Source organism: Chlamydotis macqueenii, chromosome 5 (genome assembly GCF_036417535.1).
Source record: "Chlamydotis macqueenii isolate bChlMac1 chromosome 5, bChlMac1.mat, whole genome shotgun sequence".
Taxonomy (NCBI): Eukaryota; Metazoa; Chordata; class Aves; order Otidiformes; family Otididae; genus Chlamydotis; species Chlamydotis macqueenii.
In genome coordinates, this window is record NC_141560.1 from 42,785,712 (window position 1) to 42,804,558 (window position 18,847).

At 44.7% G+C, this 18,847-nt stretch overlaps 1 protein-coding gene across 1 annotated transcript; it reads right to left on the minus strand.

Moving 5' to 3' along the window:
• Nucleotides 1-2,147: 2,147 nt before the first annotated feature.
• ZFYVE19 (zinc finger FYVE-type containing 19) lies at nt 2,148-13,546 on the minus strand. The gene is made up of 11 exons (XM_010123389.2): nt 13,339-13,546; nt 12,732-12,853; nt 10,875-10,928; nt 10,197-10,357; nt 8,793-8,938; nt 7,788-7,902; nt 7,022-7,231; nt 6,438-6,517; nt 5,626-5,736; nt 4,068-4,207; nt 2,148-2,679 (listed from the first exon to the last, which is right to left on the minus strand). The coding sequence occupies exons 1-11, from the start codon at nt 13,390-13,392 to the stop codon at nt 2,613-2,615; spliced, it is 1,260 nt and encodes a 419-aa protein (XP_010121691.1). The 5' UTR covers nt 13,393-13,546; the 3' UTR covers nt 2,148-2,612.
• Nucleotides 13,547-18,847: the final 5,301 nt, after the last annotated feature.

An 18,847-nucleotide genomic window follows, 5' to 3' on the forward strand; every position in this document is an offset into this window, starting at 1 on the left:
ACTACAAAGACAGAAGCAAAGAAGCTGATTCTCTTTCTTGAAGATACCAAGCTTTCTTCAGTCTTTGAATGGCTTTGACTGAAGTTGATCTGGCCTGTCAGGAACTGATTGTTTACCAGTATCTTTACTTGTTTACCAGCACCTTTTCAAAGACAGGGAGAGGGAGTAAGCAACACAGCTAAAAGTGCACTGCCCACTTAAAGGTCATGCAGCATTCCTCTTTCACAATGACAGATTGTTAGGTTTGCTTCCTGCAGATAGCTGATCTGAATACCCCTTTTAACCCCTCCTACATGGAGGTCTCTGAGGAAACAGCTACAGTTGGAATAGCTTTTCAGGGGAAAGTGATTAGGCTGCCACTAAAATGGCCAATTACATGCAGAAGGCTCAGCAGCCACAAAAATGCCCATTAGTGGTGCAGAGAAAGCATCAGCATGTGTGTGTATGACTGAAGAGATTCCTCCATGTATGACTAAACTCTATTTCAGGTATTTGGTTGGGTGCATTTCTGGATTCCTTGGGATGACCCCACAGAAACCAATCTGGGAAACAAAATAAACTGCTTCCAGCTGTAACCTGTTCCTTTACTACTGATGAGAACAAGGCAGGGCTAACAAAACATGGTCTGCCTAACTGCTCAAGGAGCTCAAAGTTTGGTTGTTGCTGATGAAGCATTCAAAATGTTGCAAGTAGCGCCCAGCTCATATGAAGATAATTAAAAAAAAAAAAAAAGAGTAGCTGTAAAGCAAGAATGTCTACTAACTGCTTGAAAAGGATGCAGGCTGAAGCCCAAAGGAGTGTATCGGTCTAAGAAGAGGTACTAAAACAGGTATTTGAATCTTCTGTATGTGCAAACACAAATGATTTAACCTAAGACAGAATTGGGCTGTCTTGCTATCAGACTAATTATCTAGGTCAAATAGCAATGAAAACGTATAATTCCCACAATAACACAAAGCCAGAACAGCATTTTGTTTTCCTTTTTAAGACTGCAAGCTCCTCAGGGCAGTAACACTCTGCTTGAATTTTGTGCAACACAGGGCTCATTGTGAGCTCTTTCATCAGAACAACTCAAGTAGTTTTCCTGTCTACCAGTCCCAAAGAGACAGGCACTGGTGAAGCAAGGACTGCCAGGAGAAAGAAGATCCTCCACATGAGTCAGGTTTTGCCATCCCTTCCTAAACAGAGGGTTTTGCTGGCACTGCCAGATACACTTGCAGTCTGTAGCGTGTTAACTTGCAGTATTACTAGTCCCACATTGTCTGATGCGGGTTTCTGTTGAAGGGCCTGATCCAGTCCAGCATCTTAGCACAAACCCATCTTCAGCAGCAGTTTTATTTATTTGCTGTGCTCTGACCAGGAGTATCTGAGGTGCAGGCAAACACTGTTTTGTCAACTCACTTACAGAGGCAGTGAGCTTAAGGACAGGGGCAGGGCAGAGAGCTGGGAGCGGCAGTGTCAAACCAGACAGGCAAGATTCATTGGAAACTCCCTGTCAGAGGCAAATCCTTGATTTTTTTTTTTTGCCATTGGAATTTGTCAACCTTAGAGAGCTGTCTCGGAAGTCACATTATAGTGCTGGGAAGAACTAATTCTGATAGGATATTAGAGCAAATTTAGGGCAAGTTTACATGGTATCTGAAGTAATTCTGGGTGCTTTTGTCACTGGCAAGTGCAACTTGCATCTGGACTGTCTCCAGGGAGGGATACGAGCACATTAAACTGAGCTTCTCTCATAGCCAGATAAAGAACATCACATAGGTTACACCTTTATCCTACCAGGGGACCAAATAATAAAGAACCAAACCCCGCTTTCAGACTAATACACAACTCCTCCAGACTAAGATGCTGCTCTTTCAGACCACGTGGAACCTTGGCATAGCCACTGCAGATCACAACGCTGCACATCAGTAGCAGATTACCTTTACAAAGCATCCTTCATTTCAAGTACCTGAGCAACACTGCCCATCAAGGCAGAGCAGCCCTTGCACCTTTTCCAGCCACACCACAGAAACATTTTTGATTACTGCATTATCCTTCATTTCTTTCCCTAAGCTACCTGACACTAGGACTAAGATACCATTACAAGAGGGCAACACTTTGTAAAGGGCTATCAGGCATTTCCAGGAGAGACTTCAACCACAGGCCTCCATAAGTAGTTTTTATTATGCTTTGGAAGTCCTCATTACACACAGGATCATGACATAGACAGTTTCCTTAGTGCAAAGTGCTTTGTAGCCTGTGGAACCAGTGTGTAAGCTGTTAGCAAAAGCAGGAAGTTACTTATCAGCCAGTCAGTGCTGCCTTAAACATACATCTTTAATGCTACCCACATGGCTTTACCATCTGTATTTATAGACTCGTATCCACCTCCTCATATCAAGTCCTCATTTTATCCCTAAGCACACACAGTAAACCCTGCACTTCTCTGGTTGCATTTGTGAGGAGAAAGCTGCACACCCTCCAAGCCTCTCGGATTACAGCACATCCTTTAACTGTCCAAAACATCACCCGTTTTGGCTGCAAATTCACTTGGACTCTTCCCATCTGGCCAACTCCTCTCTCTTCCTGTTCTCCATCTCCTTTTCTGCCCATGAAAAGCGTGATCACTTCTACTTGCAAGGAAGACGATAGCGGGAGGTGCGGTGGTCCTTCAGGTCAAACTCATCATGGCCTTCCCTGAGAAGCAAACACAAAGAGCAATCAGAAGTAACTACCCAGGCAGGGAACTTGCCCTTAGCCACTGCAGAAGATGTCTCCCAGCAGCCTTTAACAAGAAACCTATCCCAAGGGTTAGCTGTGAGGACCTGACCGGCAGCCACATGGACTGACTGCTCAAGATATTTGCTTGTAACAGAAACCTCTGAGGTGCTTTGTGGACAGGTCTGCTTATCCTTGCCTGCTGGAACGGGAAACGACAATAGGTCCCTCTGTCTCTTTCCCTCTTTGAGAGATTAATGTAACTGGCAGCTGATTTTCAGCACCATGTCTGTGATTCCTAGGCACATAACTCCGATGACAACAGTCAAAATGTGTCTGCTCCACACAACTCTGAAAAACAACTGTTGTGACTAAAATGCAGTGTACTGGCAGCTGTCTTAACCATGCTCAGAAGCAGGCAGTGTTGAGAAAGACAAGTTTGCATCTGCAGCATGCAACTGATACACTCACTCACCTGCCAGACTGCTGATTCTGCTTTTACTGATATTTGCTGTCTGATACTTTTGTTTGGTTGGTTTGATTTTAATCATCTAACATTGCCAGTCATATGTTTTCTTACCATTTTCACACATTCTTCCCCATTCCATCTCCATCCCTTTACAAAAACATTTGCAGAAAATGAGAGAATATACACAAAAGCATCTCTGACTATCCCAACTAGATTCTTAGCATCCTACTGTCTAAATGTAATCCAGCACTAATCTGAGAACCCAGCCAACTACCCAATGCTTTTGAGGCATGAAAAAGAGAAGCCACACAAGCTGTGAGGAATAGCTTTGTATTCAAAGGAATTAACCCTCCATCTGAGACATGCAACTTTCTTTGTCAAAAATCAAGCTACAGATGTTTAAGAACCAAGGCTATAGCTGCTGCGAGGCCTGACTGAAGGAAAAAGGTTTGGTTTGTTTTTTTTATATATACGGTTTAAGACTGCAGAGTCTCAACCTTAAAAAGCCTCAGGAATTTAGACTATCTGATCTTCCCTCTTACGGGAATCTAGCCCAGATCATCCATCAATGTCATTAACAAGCCATAGGAGTCGCTGAACAATGGTCTCGCTTATCCCATCCCACGCAGTGTGGCACATCAGCTGCTCCAGAGAACAGACAATGTGCCCAAACATACACTGGAGCAGTACAGACAGAACACTTCTGCCTACAACCAGTTTAAGCCCTGAAGCCTGGGATAACTACTGCTCGCACAAAGTATTTCCATAACAACTAGCATTCAGCTCAGATATGGGTTCCTCAAACCTTCCCTCCTACTGCCTGCTTTTCTGCACAATGTGAAGAACAAACAAAAGCAGCTAAGCTTACCTGTGACCCACATCTCAGACCAAGACTTACCGAAAACAGCGCTGGCAGTAGAGGTCCCCATCACAGCCATGGCAGCGCAAAGTGGCATCTTCGTTGCAGATACAGCACCAGGGTAACTCATCCTCATCACTGTCATCTGCATCAAGAGCTATGGTGGTTGGAGTCTGGCTCTAATTCACAAAGAAAACAGAGACACAGAATTCAAACCTCAGCAGAAACAAAACAGGACTTTCATTGTAATGCGTGATGGCCACAATGACACATCACATCGTCCATAGTTCACTCTCTGTTGATCCTAAGTCTGTGAGATGAACTTGCCCAGAGCCCAAGGATAGGCTCCAAATGTATCTAAATTGCTAAATAGAAACCTACTCCCTATCATTTGCTCATGAATCTCTGTTGCTTAGAAGGTAAATAGGTATTCACCCTCATTTAGTGTCTACAGCCTTTTACACCAACATTGTCCATTAAGGGCATGAAGCTCAGATCTTCTGGCAGGCACCACAGCAATACCAAGTGATGTACAATCCCTACTGCAAAAGCAAGGCATCAAGCAGTTTTGCTGAAGCAGTTATGTGAGAAGGGAAAGCAGAGGGGGAGGCAGGGGCGTTGCTTTCTCCCTGTTACAGAAAGAAAACTGACGGACAAAGGAAGTGATTTGCCAAAAGGCCTCTACTATTGATTTGTACCTGAGGTTGGGCCAAAAAGATCTTCTGAAATCATAATCTAAGATCTATCCATAAGGCCATCTATTGTCTCCTTCTGCTTTACAGAGAACTCTCGTGGAACTGAACAGCCATACATACCCTGGGACACAGTGCCTGGACAATGGCAAAGGCAGCTTCCTAACACAACAGCAATAAGATAGTGCTATCTTTTACATCAGTAATCCCAGAAATGCAAGGTGTCATACCTATAAGATGGATGTTTTCAATAACACTTACAATTAAATAATTTCTTCCACTGGGGACAGGCCTGTCAGGTGCCTGTGAGTCACAGGTCCACTTAATTCTTGTAATATACATTCGAGAAGGTGTATGTATTTCCATAATAGGCTGGAATCCACTCTGAGCACAGAATATCTTGTTACTAATTCCTTCCTCCGATGTTAACGTGAGAACACAGACAGTCGATTACTATCTAGAGGGTCTACTCTGCACATGCTGAATGCACTGGCAAACTGCCCACTTACAGTTCAGGCTGTATGGTAGTAGACCACGGCCACCTTAGTCTAATTATATTGGTAAGCTAAAAATCCCTTCTCTAATATCTATCTTGTGAAGTCTACGCTAACTTCTCTGGGTTTAGAGGACACCATCCTATTCAACAGAAAGCCAGCCTGAAAGGAATTGTATTCCAGGGAGCAATTCCTTTAAAAGTACAAGAATGACTCACAGCTGTGCTCAAGGGCTGGTCAGCCTCACAGAAGCCATTCAGTTTGTCTGCTCTGGAGAAGCTGGTTGTTTGTTTTGTTTTGGTTTTTTGTTTTTCTGCATCAAGCCTAGGATACAGCAAACTTGCTGCAGAACTGTGCTCTCCTGAGACCCTGGAACATGTCACTTGAAGAGATCCTGACCAGCTCACTGACCTTTTGCTTTGCTTTCTTATGCAGGTTCTGTTGTGAGGGTCCTGGTTGGGTGGTCTGATCTGGAGGAATGTTGAATCCACTTGCTTCATCCAGAGCTGCTTCCTCTGTGAGCTGGTAACAACAGAAAGCAAAAAGCCTCTTGTTTCAAACACACTTGGGAGTTTCATTCTAGGCTCTAAACCTACTGCCCTGCTGCTTGCTTTCATGCAGTAACAGAAGATGACAAGTCTGAATACATGTGGTGTGAGCTTGCTCTGTCTGTACTCTGAACACTGTGTGTCCATTGGGAACAGCCAGCGTAGCAGCAGGGGCCTTCAGCTAACACACTCTGCTCTGCAGTGCTGCTATCAGCAGACCCTCAGCATCATGCTGATCACATTGGGTGGTCTGTAATCACACAGAAACTTAAGCACAGGAAGCCTGTGTCTGCCTGCAAGACAATTCATGGACATTTTAGAGAGAAATCTAGGCATAAGCTGCACTAAACAGCACACATTTCATCATCCAGGTTCTAGCTGGGCAGGAAAAAAGATGAAACCAGAAGTAAGAAAGTACCAGCAGAGTGGGGTTGGAGAGGAGACACACACCACACTAAGATGAACGAGAAAGACAATGTGACAGACTAGAAGTAATGCTGTCAACTGCCTGTAGCTGAATGGCCCGTGGGAGCTAGTACTGGAAAAGCACTAAGAGGGGAAGGAATGAAACTCTGCCCAGGAACAGAAACACATCCTTTGCACGCTCACCAGGTAACACACACACTGGGAATAAATGAGAGAAAGATAAACAAGGCCATAGCTACCACTTCTGACCTGTTTTAGCACTCTGCGAATGGCTTCCTCCTCAGACACTTCCTCATCACTGTCGGGGAGTTTATAGGTTTCCAGCGTAACTGCAGGAGTAAGAGACAGGACACTGTGACCCACACCTGCCTCAAACCTTGTGCTCACTTATGTGCCCAAGACAATCCTTCATGGTGTGAGCTGGTTTTGGCATTCTGTCTCTGTCACAGACAGATCCTCTTCAGATGAGGACACCTCAAAAAGGGCACTACTGTTTGGTTTTAATATTGGAAGAGAAAAATACACACCAAAACCAGAGCTTTGCTTTTAAAAGCTTTGTTAACCTCACCAGAGCATGCTAGAATTATCTCAAAGAAGGGGGTAAGACAAAGCAGTCTGATCTTACAGCTCTGGCCTTTACCCTCAACCAAGATCTTTCACACTGATTTTATGATGAACCAACCTGTACGACTTTACAAACAGAACCAAATCTCAGTCTGTTTCTTGCAGGACACAGGAATTAAATGGATAAATGCCTCTCAGGAAAAAAAAACCCAACTCTGTCACAGGAACTTAGTTCCTCTCTTGGCACTACGTTCTCATCTGCTACCCACCTTTCTCTGGGTCCTCGCCCCTGAGCGCTGCCAGTCTCTTGGCAACTTGTAGGATTTTTTCCTGCCTAGTGTTCTCTTCCCGCAGCTCAGCAGCGGCCTCTGCCAGAAGTTTATTCTTCTCTTCCTCTAGCTGTTTTGGGTCCAGATTTGCAGGGCAAACACAATCTTCACTTTCCCGGTTGAGATCATTCAAACTTTGGCTACTAACAGCTGCAAGCAGACACACAGAAAATGCTGATGATTCAGTAGCAAAATTCCTTGGGCACAGACAACACGACGAAAGCAATGGTATGAGAGCAGCTTCCTGTTCTCCTTTAATCTGCGTAATAATGGGAGAAGGTATGCCACAGTAGGATCTGCACTGTACATAAAGAAAGTGAGCTAATCTGTGGCTCACAGTGAGATTACAGAGAAAACACCGCAGCTAGTAAGACAATAGCATCCCAGATTCTGATGTTTTGTAACAGAGCACAGGTGTGTTAGGAGTAGCACAACAGCTCCTCCCCAGGGAAGGGCCACAAACAGAGAGGAACAATCTGAATAATACAACCCTGAGAAGAAGGAACTATCCCCCAAGCTAAGACAATGAGACCCAGTATGGAGTCAGATGGCTGCTCTTGGTCAATTTGGGAGTCATAAGGGGGAGCTAAGGACAAACTGGACACCCAACTCACCTGTAAGGTATATAGGGAGGTACGTATTCCCTTCTCACTATAACACAAACATTACTAGAGAGAAACAGGTTTTTGGAAGCCAAAATAGATACCTTGAGGCTGAACTCTTGGTCTGTAATGCTCATCAATGGCAACTTCCTCAGACAACTGAGTTAACAGATCATCTGTCTGCTGGACCAGACTTCTGGTATCAGGAGGCTGGTGTACCTAAAAAACAAGGAGGGCATGGGAAAAGGCAAATGAGAGGAAAGTGGCATATTCAATCAAAGGAAAACTTTGGTACCAAAGATCACTCTAGGTGAGACCAGCATAAAAAGATGCAGCCATTGATCTTGATAGTCACAGCTTCCAGTTATCTGGTGTGAGACTTTCAGGGCTTCATTCTCAGAGGTGCTGAATGTGCACAACTCTAAAAGGCGTCGCCCAAACAAGGCAAAGTGGTGCTGGATATACAGGAGTACATACTGCTGGGTCCCAACCCCAGTTCTGCCACTACCTCTCATGTAAATAAAGTGCCATTCTCAACAGTGCCAGCCAACAGCCCCACTGAGGCCTATGATAACAGCTGAGTGTGCAGCACTGCTGAAAAAGGAGCATGAGGAAACGATTGCTCAGGGACAAGATCATTCATAAAGGCTTTGAAGGCATATATCCAACTCATTCCTCTGCAGTCTCAGACTAACCACTCTGTGCTTCCATTTCTGGAATAATTAACAGGATTTTGCCCAGCTGGGACGCAGTAACAACTACAAGATACAATAAGAAGGTAGGGCTGATAAGCCCCAAACACAGACAAACAGCTCTGAAAAAATATCAGACCATTTAGGTTGAGAGGAAAAAACTTAGCATCCATTGTTAAAAGTAAACACATGAGCTACATTTGACATAAAGGAACACATTGCATTCAGACTGAAGCAGTGAACTGTAAAGGCTGGCCATGTGCTTCTGGAGTAATGACACAAACGGAAAACGAAGATTTCTGAAGGGAGCTCTTGGACACAAAAAAGCTGAAGAAGGAAGAACAGCTAATGTGCTGGGACACCAGTTACTGCGTCAGCTCAAAATACATTGCTGGCTAAAAAGCTGAGGGAGCTTACAGGTCTGGGAGCCTGGGAAGGAGGATCTCTCCCCTGCAGGACAGCCAACCGGTCCTCCATTTCCCATGTGGATGGAACAGGTCCCCGGCAGTCCTCCTTCAGGGCAGCCAGCCTAGCTTCGATCTCAGCCTGAGTAGGGATGGACTCTGCAATTCAGAATAACCCAAGGGAGGAGACGACTCTGTTATTAAAAACAAAAGGCTTCAAATTTTTTTTTCTTAAAATGGTATTCCTTTCTGGAATCAGACTCTGAACACCTGAGCAAACACCTCCCTCAACCCCTGACGCGAATGAGGGGTCATACTGCAGTGACTCGGAGACTACTCTAACGCTAACTGCTGTCTTTTTCTTCTGAGTCCTTACCTCCTTCACAGTTTATCTCCTAGCCTTCAGGTGAGTATTAGGGTAATATCATTTGGCAATCAGCTGACTCGGGATACTAGGGACAGGCAGAAAAGTAAGTGTCATTTAGGCAGTACAGTCCATTGCTCCCACATCTCTTAATGTAATCCTAGGCATATCAGACTGAAACTCTCCCCAGCCACATAATAGTAGAAGAGGAAATGGTCTCAAGTTGTGCCAGGGGAGGTTTAGATTTGCTATTAAGAAAAATTTATTCACTGAAGGGGTTATGAAGCATTGAAACAGGCTGCCCAGCCAAGTGGTTAAGTCACCATCCTTGGAGGTATTTAAAAGACATGTAAATGTGGCACTTAGGGACACAGTTCAGCAGTGGACTTGGCAATGTTAGGTTTACGGTTGGACTTGATGATCTTAAAGGTCTTTTCCAACCTAAATGATTCTATGATTCTATGGTAATCAGGTAACCACTTTGCAGTGTGTTCTTTCCCTTTTAGAGATCACATATAATTTTAAAAATAGTTTATTCTCCCACAAGCACCACAAGGCTGTCCCAGAATGTGACAGCTGTGGACTGGGATGAGAGAGCTTTTTCTCCTCTGTGAGGCACGGCTTGCTAGAACATCATCCCACAGAGACTGGCACTGCTGTTGCCCAGGACAATGACCCACAGGAAACCTTCTGCAGAATAGTTTGGCCAAAGACTCTCACTTCATTCTGCTTATGTTGGGGCTTACACAGGCTTTTACGCTAAACAATGGAAAATGAGAAAGCCATGGTTACAGGTAAGATACTGCCCCAAAACTAGAAGCAGTTTCAAGGGAAACCCCAAGAAGCAAAAAGAAACTAGAATATTAATCTAAAATCATTGTAGAATCTGACCATTGCGGCAGTAGGATGTGGATGCTCTGTCCAATTTTAGCCCTTCAGCTCCCTACCAAGGCAGGCCCTGAAAGCCCAGCACTTCCCTCTCCCTCCAAGTTCCATGTTTCCCAAGTAGCAGTGTTCCCACCCAAGGTATCTCCAGTATCCTCCAAAACTCACTTGGTTTCCTTTCCTCCCTGAGCCTCTCCAGTCTCTCGGCAATAGCTCTATCCTCTTTTGAGAGCCCTTGGTATCTGGAGCCTGCTTGACCTGGGAGTTTTGCAGTTGCCTTCTGTTGCTCTTTCAGCTGGTTTTGCTTAGCTTCAAAAGCTGCTACACGCCTGTGACAAGGATGGAAAAAAGGCATGACAATTCAGAACAGGAGTTTAAACCCTGAGATATTAAAACATCCTCTGTGAACCCAACAGGCTGTCTGAACAACACTGGTGTAGAATAGAACAGAAACCACTCCCTCCTCTACCAGGCTCTTCCATATTGGCACAATGAGGTACTCCCAAAAGTAAGGAAAACCTTCAGCTCACAGAAGCAGCACACCTGGCAGATTTCCAAGGAGACAAGGAACATTTCACCACCAGGTCCCCGTTTCCAAGCCAACCCTGATCAGTCACAAATGGCTGTTCAGGTCTGTGTTAAACAGAACACACACCCCACCCCCCAAACAAACAAACAAAAAACTTGAACAACAAAGCAAAAGCCCCATCCTTAATCTAATTCTGAACAAGCAAATACCCACATCAGAACCCTTGCTACTTCTGGTCTCTATAGGGGAAGAGGAGTGAGGGCCTGAAAGGCTACTCTGCGGCAGAAACAACCAGCTGACTGGCAAATGCAACTCACTTTTTGTAGTTTTCTGGTGGTGACCATTTTGCTGAACTGCTTTGAGATCCCTCTCTGGAAGACAAAACCAACAATTTCTCTCAAGATACTGGCAATGCTTCAATCATCTAGTCTCTCAACTCAAGAGGACTCAATATACATTTCTCAACCTCCTGGCACAGCCCCTTTCATAATCTCATTAATATGGAGAGCGATCAGCTTATAGAAGGGATTAAGATAATACATCTGCCTGGGCCAGCAGAGGACTTCATTTCTAGTCCTTTGGTCCAGTTGTTTTGCATCTGGACAAAATGTAATTTAATGTGGTCACCAGTGATCCAAAGGAGGAGGGGCTGAAATACCCTTGCCTCCCACGACCTGCACCTCCCAGTTCAGAGAGCAGACAGAGGGTAATTAGGTAAGACTTCCAGTGTAATTAGCTTCCATGCAGCAGAGCACTCTGAAAGGAGCTATGGCATGTAACAAACACAGAATTATATAATGCACAAAACAAAATGTTACAAAAATTGTTATATAACCACCAGTATCATAATGACATCTTCTAGCACACTTGAACACTGCACACCACAAACACATCTTGTGTAACCATCTTCTACTGTGCTGTATCCAGGCTGACCTGCTAAACTACACACTTACGTACATATTTTATTCATTCTTAGAAGTCACATCTACCAACACACCTGCGCTGTGCTGAGGCCTGGATAGTAATGAATGCATGTAACATTGTTCGACTGCTTTCCAGTTCTAAGGTTTCAGTTCTGAAAGCTATTTGCATGAAGAACAACAACACATGCAGCTTACAGAGCTGCAGCCCACATGTATTATCTACCTACTATCCAGTCAGAGAATATTTTTTTCTGCTGTAACTCTATAGTACTGATATTGAACAGATGAAGAAAAAGAAAAAAGAAACATGGAGAAAAGCTGCTCTGTTTTCTTAAGGGCTTTGGAGTTGTAAAGGGAAATCAGAACATTTCAAAACTGAAAGACTGAACACTGTATTTTCACCATCAATAGCTCACGCTGTTTTCATGAGCCAGGGCTTCTGAAATGAAGACCTCTGCTAATGAAAGGCTCGTCTCCTTTAGACACCTGCAGAGCCAGAAAAGTCCCCACTTGCTGGTAAAAATTCCTTGCTATAGGAGAGAAGTAAGGAAGAGAGGTAAGAGAAAAGCCAGAGAAGGAAAAGGACACAGAAGAGTTGGTTGAGAGAGGGGTTCTGGTGTACTCCTGTGCTCGTGTTACTTGTTCAGATGTATAACCCATACTGCTACTGAATTACATTTTTTTCTTGTTTTCAACAGGCAATCTACAGGTTATGTTTGCAAATACTTTTCTTTTAAAAGCAAACTAATTTTATGCTACAAAATTTTAAGTCTTCAGGCTACACATAGCAGAGACCCCTCAACAATGAGGATTTCTGTCACTGCCCACAGAGGTGATAACATTTTGAACATCTTATTGTCAGGCTGTTCAATTACTACACCTCTGAAAAGACTGACAGTGCTTTCAAAGGGGTGTGGATTTCTGGGCAATAAGACAGCTGGACTTAACCTGATCTTGTCTAAGATATCCACAGGCATTCAGTGTCTATCCATGAAGATTTACACCTGCTTCTTTCACACTACTCTGTCACCATGGAGAACAGCCTCATAAATCCTGATTCCTGTCTTTGGACTGCACAGCTCACGTAACAGCAGTTCAGTAATGGCCCGACTTGAAACTCCAGGGTACAGGCAGCGTGCATGCCCAAGTGCAAGGCACAGCTCTCATGCAGAAATCTGCAACACAACATTAGGACGCAAAATGAAGAAACACAGGACACTGCCTTTGGGTGAAGAAACACTCCCACCTTACCCAGTTAATTTTCCATGACACTGCTTGCACACCTTCTGCTGAGAGCCTCCACAGCGGGGAACAGCAGCACTGAAGCTAAGGCAGCCTGAGCAGAACGACCGCCCGCAGTTCTTGCACCCACACTGCGGAGATACAAGAGAGGGGCAGGACAGGGCTTCATCACCACGTCACCACACACCTCCCACTGCTCCGGCTGGCCCTATGCAAGAACCATGCCCACGCCAAGGTGCGCTAAAAACGACACCAAGGTTACGCTTATTTTTTAAGAGAGCTTTATCATTAGCTGCTGCTGAAGATATGGATTCTCCAGAGCCCTGGAGCACACGCACATAACCCCTGCTGGAAGCAGAGACACCATTTTGTCCCATAGTATAATCAAGCGTGTATATGGGGAATTCTCCGAGACAATGACCGATTAGAGTGATGACATCTAATTACGATTTTGTTTTCCTTTAAAGACATCGGCACCACGAGAGCCCGGTGCAGGTCGGGCAGGGTGCCTGGGGGCCGGGCCAGGCAGTTTCCCGGTTCCCCGCTCCGACCCCCGCACTGCGGGAGAAGGCGCCCGCGGGACCGGCCGCTCCTGACCCCCCTCAGCCGGACTTGCCTCCTTCTTGAAGACAGAGAACTTGGAGGCGCACCCATAGCACCGCCTGTCCATGGCGCTACCGGAGGCGCGGCCGGGCCGGGCCCGACGCTCAGACACCGCGCTGCGCCCCAACTATGCCAGGCTCCATAGGTCCCCCGCCCCCACGTCGTTTAAGGGCCGCAGACCCAAAGCGCAGCAGCCGGCCGGGGCTATCAGTAGCGGGGAAGCCGAGGCACAGCCCTCCCACTCCACACACACCGGGCCGCGGCGCATGGCCCGACGGGAGTTAGAGTCCTTGGAGACGCTCGCCCGCCTCTCCCCGGCAGGCTGCCCTCCGCAGACAAACTACACTGCCCAGGGCTCCACGTCCCAGAGCCGGGCCTGCCGGGACGCGAAACATCCGGTTCTGCCGCGCGGTGCATTATAGTACCTGTAGTCTGGTACCGCGGCAGGGCGGCACCGAGCGGTTGGGGCCCGAGAAGACTCCATTTCCCGGCAGGCGGCGGCAGCAGGGCTGAGGTGACCGTTGGCTGCTGACGGTGGCGACGCCTTAGCTGGCCTCGTACGCCCCGCGGCGGGTCGGACAGGAGGGGTCCCGCCTCAGCCTCCCGGCCCTCGGACCCCTGTGCCCCGGCCTAGCTCTCTCCGCCGGGTGTGCGCGGTTTGCACAGTAGCGAAAGGCGTTTCCACTTCTGAGACGGGAGATGAAGGACCGGCAGCCCGGGTGCTTTATTTGTTTTCGTTATCTAGTTAAAGCAATCGCTTCCAACAGTAAACACCATCATTCCCCATCCCTGGAAACATCCCAGGCCAGGTTGGACGGGGCTCTGAGCAACCTGATCCGGTTGGAGATGTCCCTGCTCCTTGCAGGGGGGCTGGACTAGATGGCCTTTACAGGTCCCTTCCAACCCAAACCAGGATTTCGCTCAAGTTACTCTGGTTTGTTTTGTTTCGGGTTTTTTTTTGCCTTAAATTTGTGACAAGATCCTTGTTCAGAAGAGCGTGACATCAGCTGAACTGCAAAACTCCAGTTATTCTCAGCCGATGATTCCACCAGTGTTTGTTTGCATGGCCTTATAATCCTACGGTGTTTGTCAAAAAAAGTTACTGCGTGTAGTTGTAGGTACCATTGGTTCCCACGAGTCATCTTGTTAATCGCATGGGTTTGCAATTACGTTTTGCATTCTTTCCAGTTTAATAAATAAGCCCGCACTCTAAAGACCTGTGCAATTAAATTAGGAAACCGACTGATCTCTTCAAGGAAGTAAGACTCATTAATACCTGAACAAAGCTAAAATTAAAGGAAAAAAAAAAATTGGAGTTTACCCTGTCAAGCTTTTGGGTTTTTCTAATGGCAAAGAACATCAGAAAGACAACTGCGTAAAACCTGGAAACTAAACTTTGCACCTGTCTAGCAATTGTATTAGAGACCACCTGGAAATTCCAGGGTGTGTAGGCATAAAGCAGGGAATTGAGACAAATATAAACCAGAATTTACTCAAACAAAATACTTCATTTTATGCTGTCTTTGCTATTGAGCTGGTCAATGGGAAAAGAGAAAGAGGAGATTGCAATCTGAATGTTACAGCGCAACCTACTGATTGACAGGTGTACTTTGGAGTGCCGCTATTTAATCCAAAAACCAGGCAGCGACCCAAAGAACCTTCCTAGAGCACCAGCGACAGAGGTGCACAGGAGAGAGCAAGACAGTTAAAGAAAATGAACTTACCTGTTTAGAAACGCTTCGGCTGAATTTGCCGGAGGGAACAGAGAGTCGCGACCAGGGCAGGAGAAGACCTCCCTCTCCCCTGCCTGGAGAAGAGGAAGGGGACTGGTGTCCACCAGAGGGGGCCCGGCCCCCACCGTTCTTCCAGCCCCTGCGCCAGGCGGCCGTTTGGCAGCCGAACAGCAGCAGCTTGGCTTTATTTCTTCTCTTGCCTGCAGATGTTTCCCATGATAGTGGGAACTCCGATTATTAAAATCCTGTGCGATGACTTGGCCCATAAGGTTTTCAATTTCTGTGTGAAGTGTAGGAGAGATTAAATGGTTCATATATCTTCTCCTTGCCAAACTCAGTTTTTGCACAGTAAGTTCTACATTCTCTGCCCTACGTAGTTATAGCTGCAAATGCTGTGTTCTTCTCAACTTGCTGTGAAACTACGCCCCAATGTATTAGACTTGGCCTTCATAATCTTGGGGCTTGATTACTATAATAAAATTCATCTAGACGTAAAACTTTTGGTCTGAAAAAGTTCAAATTAATTCAAAATGTGGCTGTCTGCCTACTAAGACTCCCAGGCTGTAATGTTGTTTCTTGCAGTTCAGTGGGATAAACAGGGCAGATCATCACCACAGTGAAATTGAAAACTGAGTTTCAGTACTCTCTTGCTGTTTCAGGAGGCTCATTTTCTTCTAGATGAGGAACCAACTGTACTATCAGCCTGCCAAAAGCTGCCCTTATTTTCTGTCAGGCATTGGGGTTCTAGTCATGCAAGTAAGCGTCATCTCAACCACAGTTATTTACTTACGTAAAAGAAATGTGTTTTAAATTAAACACACACAAAAAGACCTGAGTAGTACATTTTTATGTATTTCTGTGGTGCTTTATTCCAGGCTGTTTTTTTCCTACGGCAGTAACTGACAGATCTCTGTTCTGGTTCTTACAGACTACAAAAGCATTCTACTCAAAGGCCCTGATTTGTCTCCCAGGTAGGAACCTGGACAGTCCCAAAGCAGGTAAGATTGGAATAGATGGACACAAACACTCTTGTCTCTTCCACGCATGCAGACTTGTGGAAGTGGGTCTCTCTTAGCACAGATCTGGTTTTGTACACAATTAAGGTAATGCCTGTTTGTGTCAGGAGGTACATACACATATGGGAATACATACATATGTATTCATCACTGTTACAGATGTATATATAAAAATCATTGCTAGATGCCTCTGTTTTTTACAGGTAAATCCTTACACATTGGAGTTCAATGTTTGTTAAGTGAATGCTGAACTTTCATTAGAACCTCTCCAAATCCTCCTACGGTAGTATTTGAATCCTAAACTTTTGGCTATACTGTCCATTGTGTCTACTAGCTGGTCACTCTTAATTCATCTATCTCTGTATATGAATGTTAATAGCAAGCTTATAAAATATTTTTATATATGGGCAATGCCTGTTGTGAGAGGATGAGTGTCTGTTAGATGCAAGTCTCTTTACACTGTGCAGTTGGCTACACCTAAGCTCTGAGCAGGGTTTGTGAATTCTACAGCTTCTCCATTTAAGATTCTCAACTAACTGTGGGTGAAAATGAGCAGCAGTCATTATAAGAAGGATGCCATTCGTCAGGATGTTTTGTATCTTGCATTTTCCTGTTTGGTGGGCCACAGATTTATAGATGAGTAATAGTACAGTTATACAATAACTAAAGTGGAGCCTGCTGCAGGAAACCAGAGTTTTTAGCAATAATTAGAGGAAAGCTGAAGGTTTTTATATCTGCAGAGGGTCAGGAGGTCATTTGGAGCATGTGTGGAAGCTCCAGCTAACATGCATATCCTTTAAGGAAAGCAGTTAACAAAAGCCCCTAATAGAACTCATAAAAAACAGAACCTTTAGATCTCATACTGAAAAGCCTTTCCTATGAAAGAGAGAGTTTACTAATCACGTTATATTTCAGCCTATCTGTACATTCAGGAATGCATTTCTACATCATTACTGTTGAATTCATGTTTTCAAAACAAATGAGATTGGAATCGTTAGCGAGGCTGTGTGCCCTTAGGGCCAACAACTTGCCAGCAGGAAGGGCTTGCTTCCAAATAAAAGCACCCTGATCAAGTCATATTGCCACATCTCAGACTCCTACTTAAAAGCATATTCCTAGGGACAAGTTGCAAGACTAATATTCCCATATGTGGTACTTTGCTGTTTCAACCCGTTGTTCGTGCTCCTTTACCAAATATGGGTGACCATCTAAAACACTCGACCTATGCAGGGGGGTTGGACTAGATGGCCAAACTATTCTATGATGCTGTGTAGAGCCCCACATCAGGTCATGGGAAGGGAATCTAAAGTAATGCTCAACTTACAAAGCTGCATATATTTAAAATAGGGACCCATTCAACTTTCTCTACAATAACAGTTGTCACAGGGTTATTACTTTTGCGCCACCATGAAAGTCCTCAGACCTAGGGAGAGGAATTAGCTTTTGTACAGTCTGAAGTTGAGGTTAAAAACAGAAATAGAGTTTTAATTTTCTCTCATGCTGCTGAAATTGTTACATCCTTCAAAAAGGTGCCAATCTAAATAGTGAAACAAATTAAATGAAGGAATACCTTTTATAGCTAGAAGACAGGAGCTTATAAGAACTACAAATATTTATTGCCTGCTGTGCATGCACTTTCCCACCATGATGCAAGCAAGCTCTAGACCCTGATGTCCAGAACTTATCAATTATCATTCTTCTGAGTATGAAAATTAGCCAGTGCTTAAAATGGAAAACATTACAGATCCTAAAAAAAAAAAAACCAAACAACCCAAACCAACCCAAACCCAAAAGTCAGCATAATTCAAAATTTTCTTGAATGCTTTCCTAGCAGCAGGAAAGCAAATTGGCATTCTCTATGTGCTCTTCTTCACAAAGGCTTAGTTGCAGCAAGAACTGTTATTTTTTATTACATTTTGACATCTTCCAGTTTGGCATTGGCATTTAGTTCTGAACACATGAAGTCAAGGCAAAGTGTTAGCTGTCTACAGTGGTGATTTCTTTCTCCTCTTCAGATGTCTCCTCAGAGGTGGAAGATTTCTCTCTGCAGACAAGGTACTTCACACCTAATATGTTATCCAAAGTTACTGGCTACATTTACATTCAATGGACTTTGCATTAGGTTTTCAGGGCTCGTTTTTAAAAAATATTGTCGTAATACCCCATGGACAAGTTCAATACCTGACACGGGCCACAAGAGGTGCTTCACTCCGTTCCCTCTCCTCCACTGCTCGTTCCTGCCACTCTTCATCATTTCTTTAGTTAAATCTGTTCCCTGACCTGTTCATCTCACACAGCAGTAGTGCAATTCTTTGAGTTGAGATGCTATACAAACATCTTAGTTTGCATCTTCAGTCTAAAGTGGCGATTTCCAGGTGAAGCTGAGGTGCCTATACAAACTGTATAAGTGAGCTTGGCTTCAAAGCATAAATAAATGTGTCTGACGATTTTTCTGTATGCATACTGCAATGCACATTAGAATTGGGTAACAACATTTGTCAGAATACAGGTTAAAGTTCACTAGAAGTTCTTGAAAATCTGCTTACATAGTTTCATTTCTGCTATTGCATTTTGCCATGCAACACCAGCAATGGGAATACTATAACAAAAAGCTTACAGTCTCAGACACAAGCATCCCATAAGCAGGAACATTTTTGTCCATCATTCACCATGTAAATTACACCACTGTAGACACATGACTAAGAGATGAAGCTTCAAGCTTGTTAAAGGTATCAGGGAACTATATTTTTTGCTGAAATTGGTGGCATCTTGA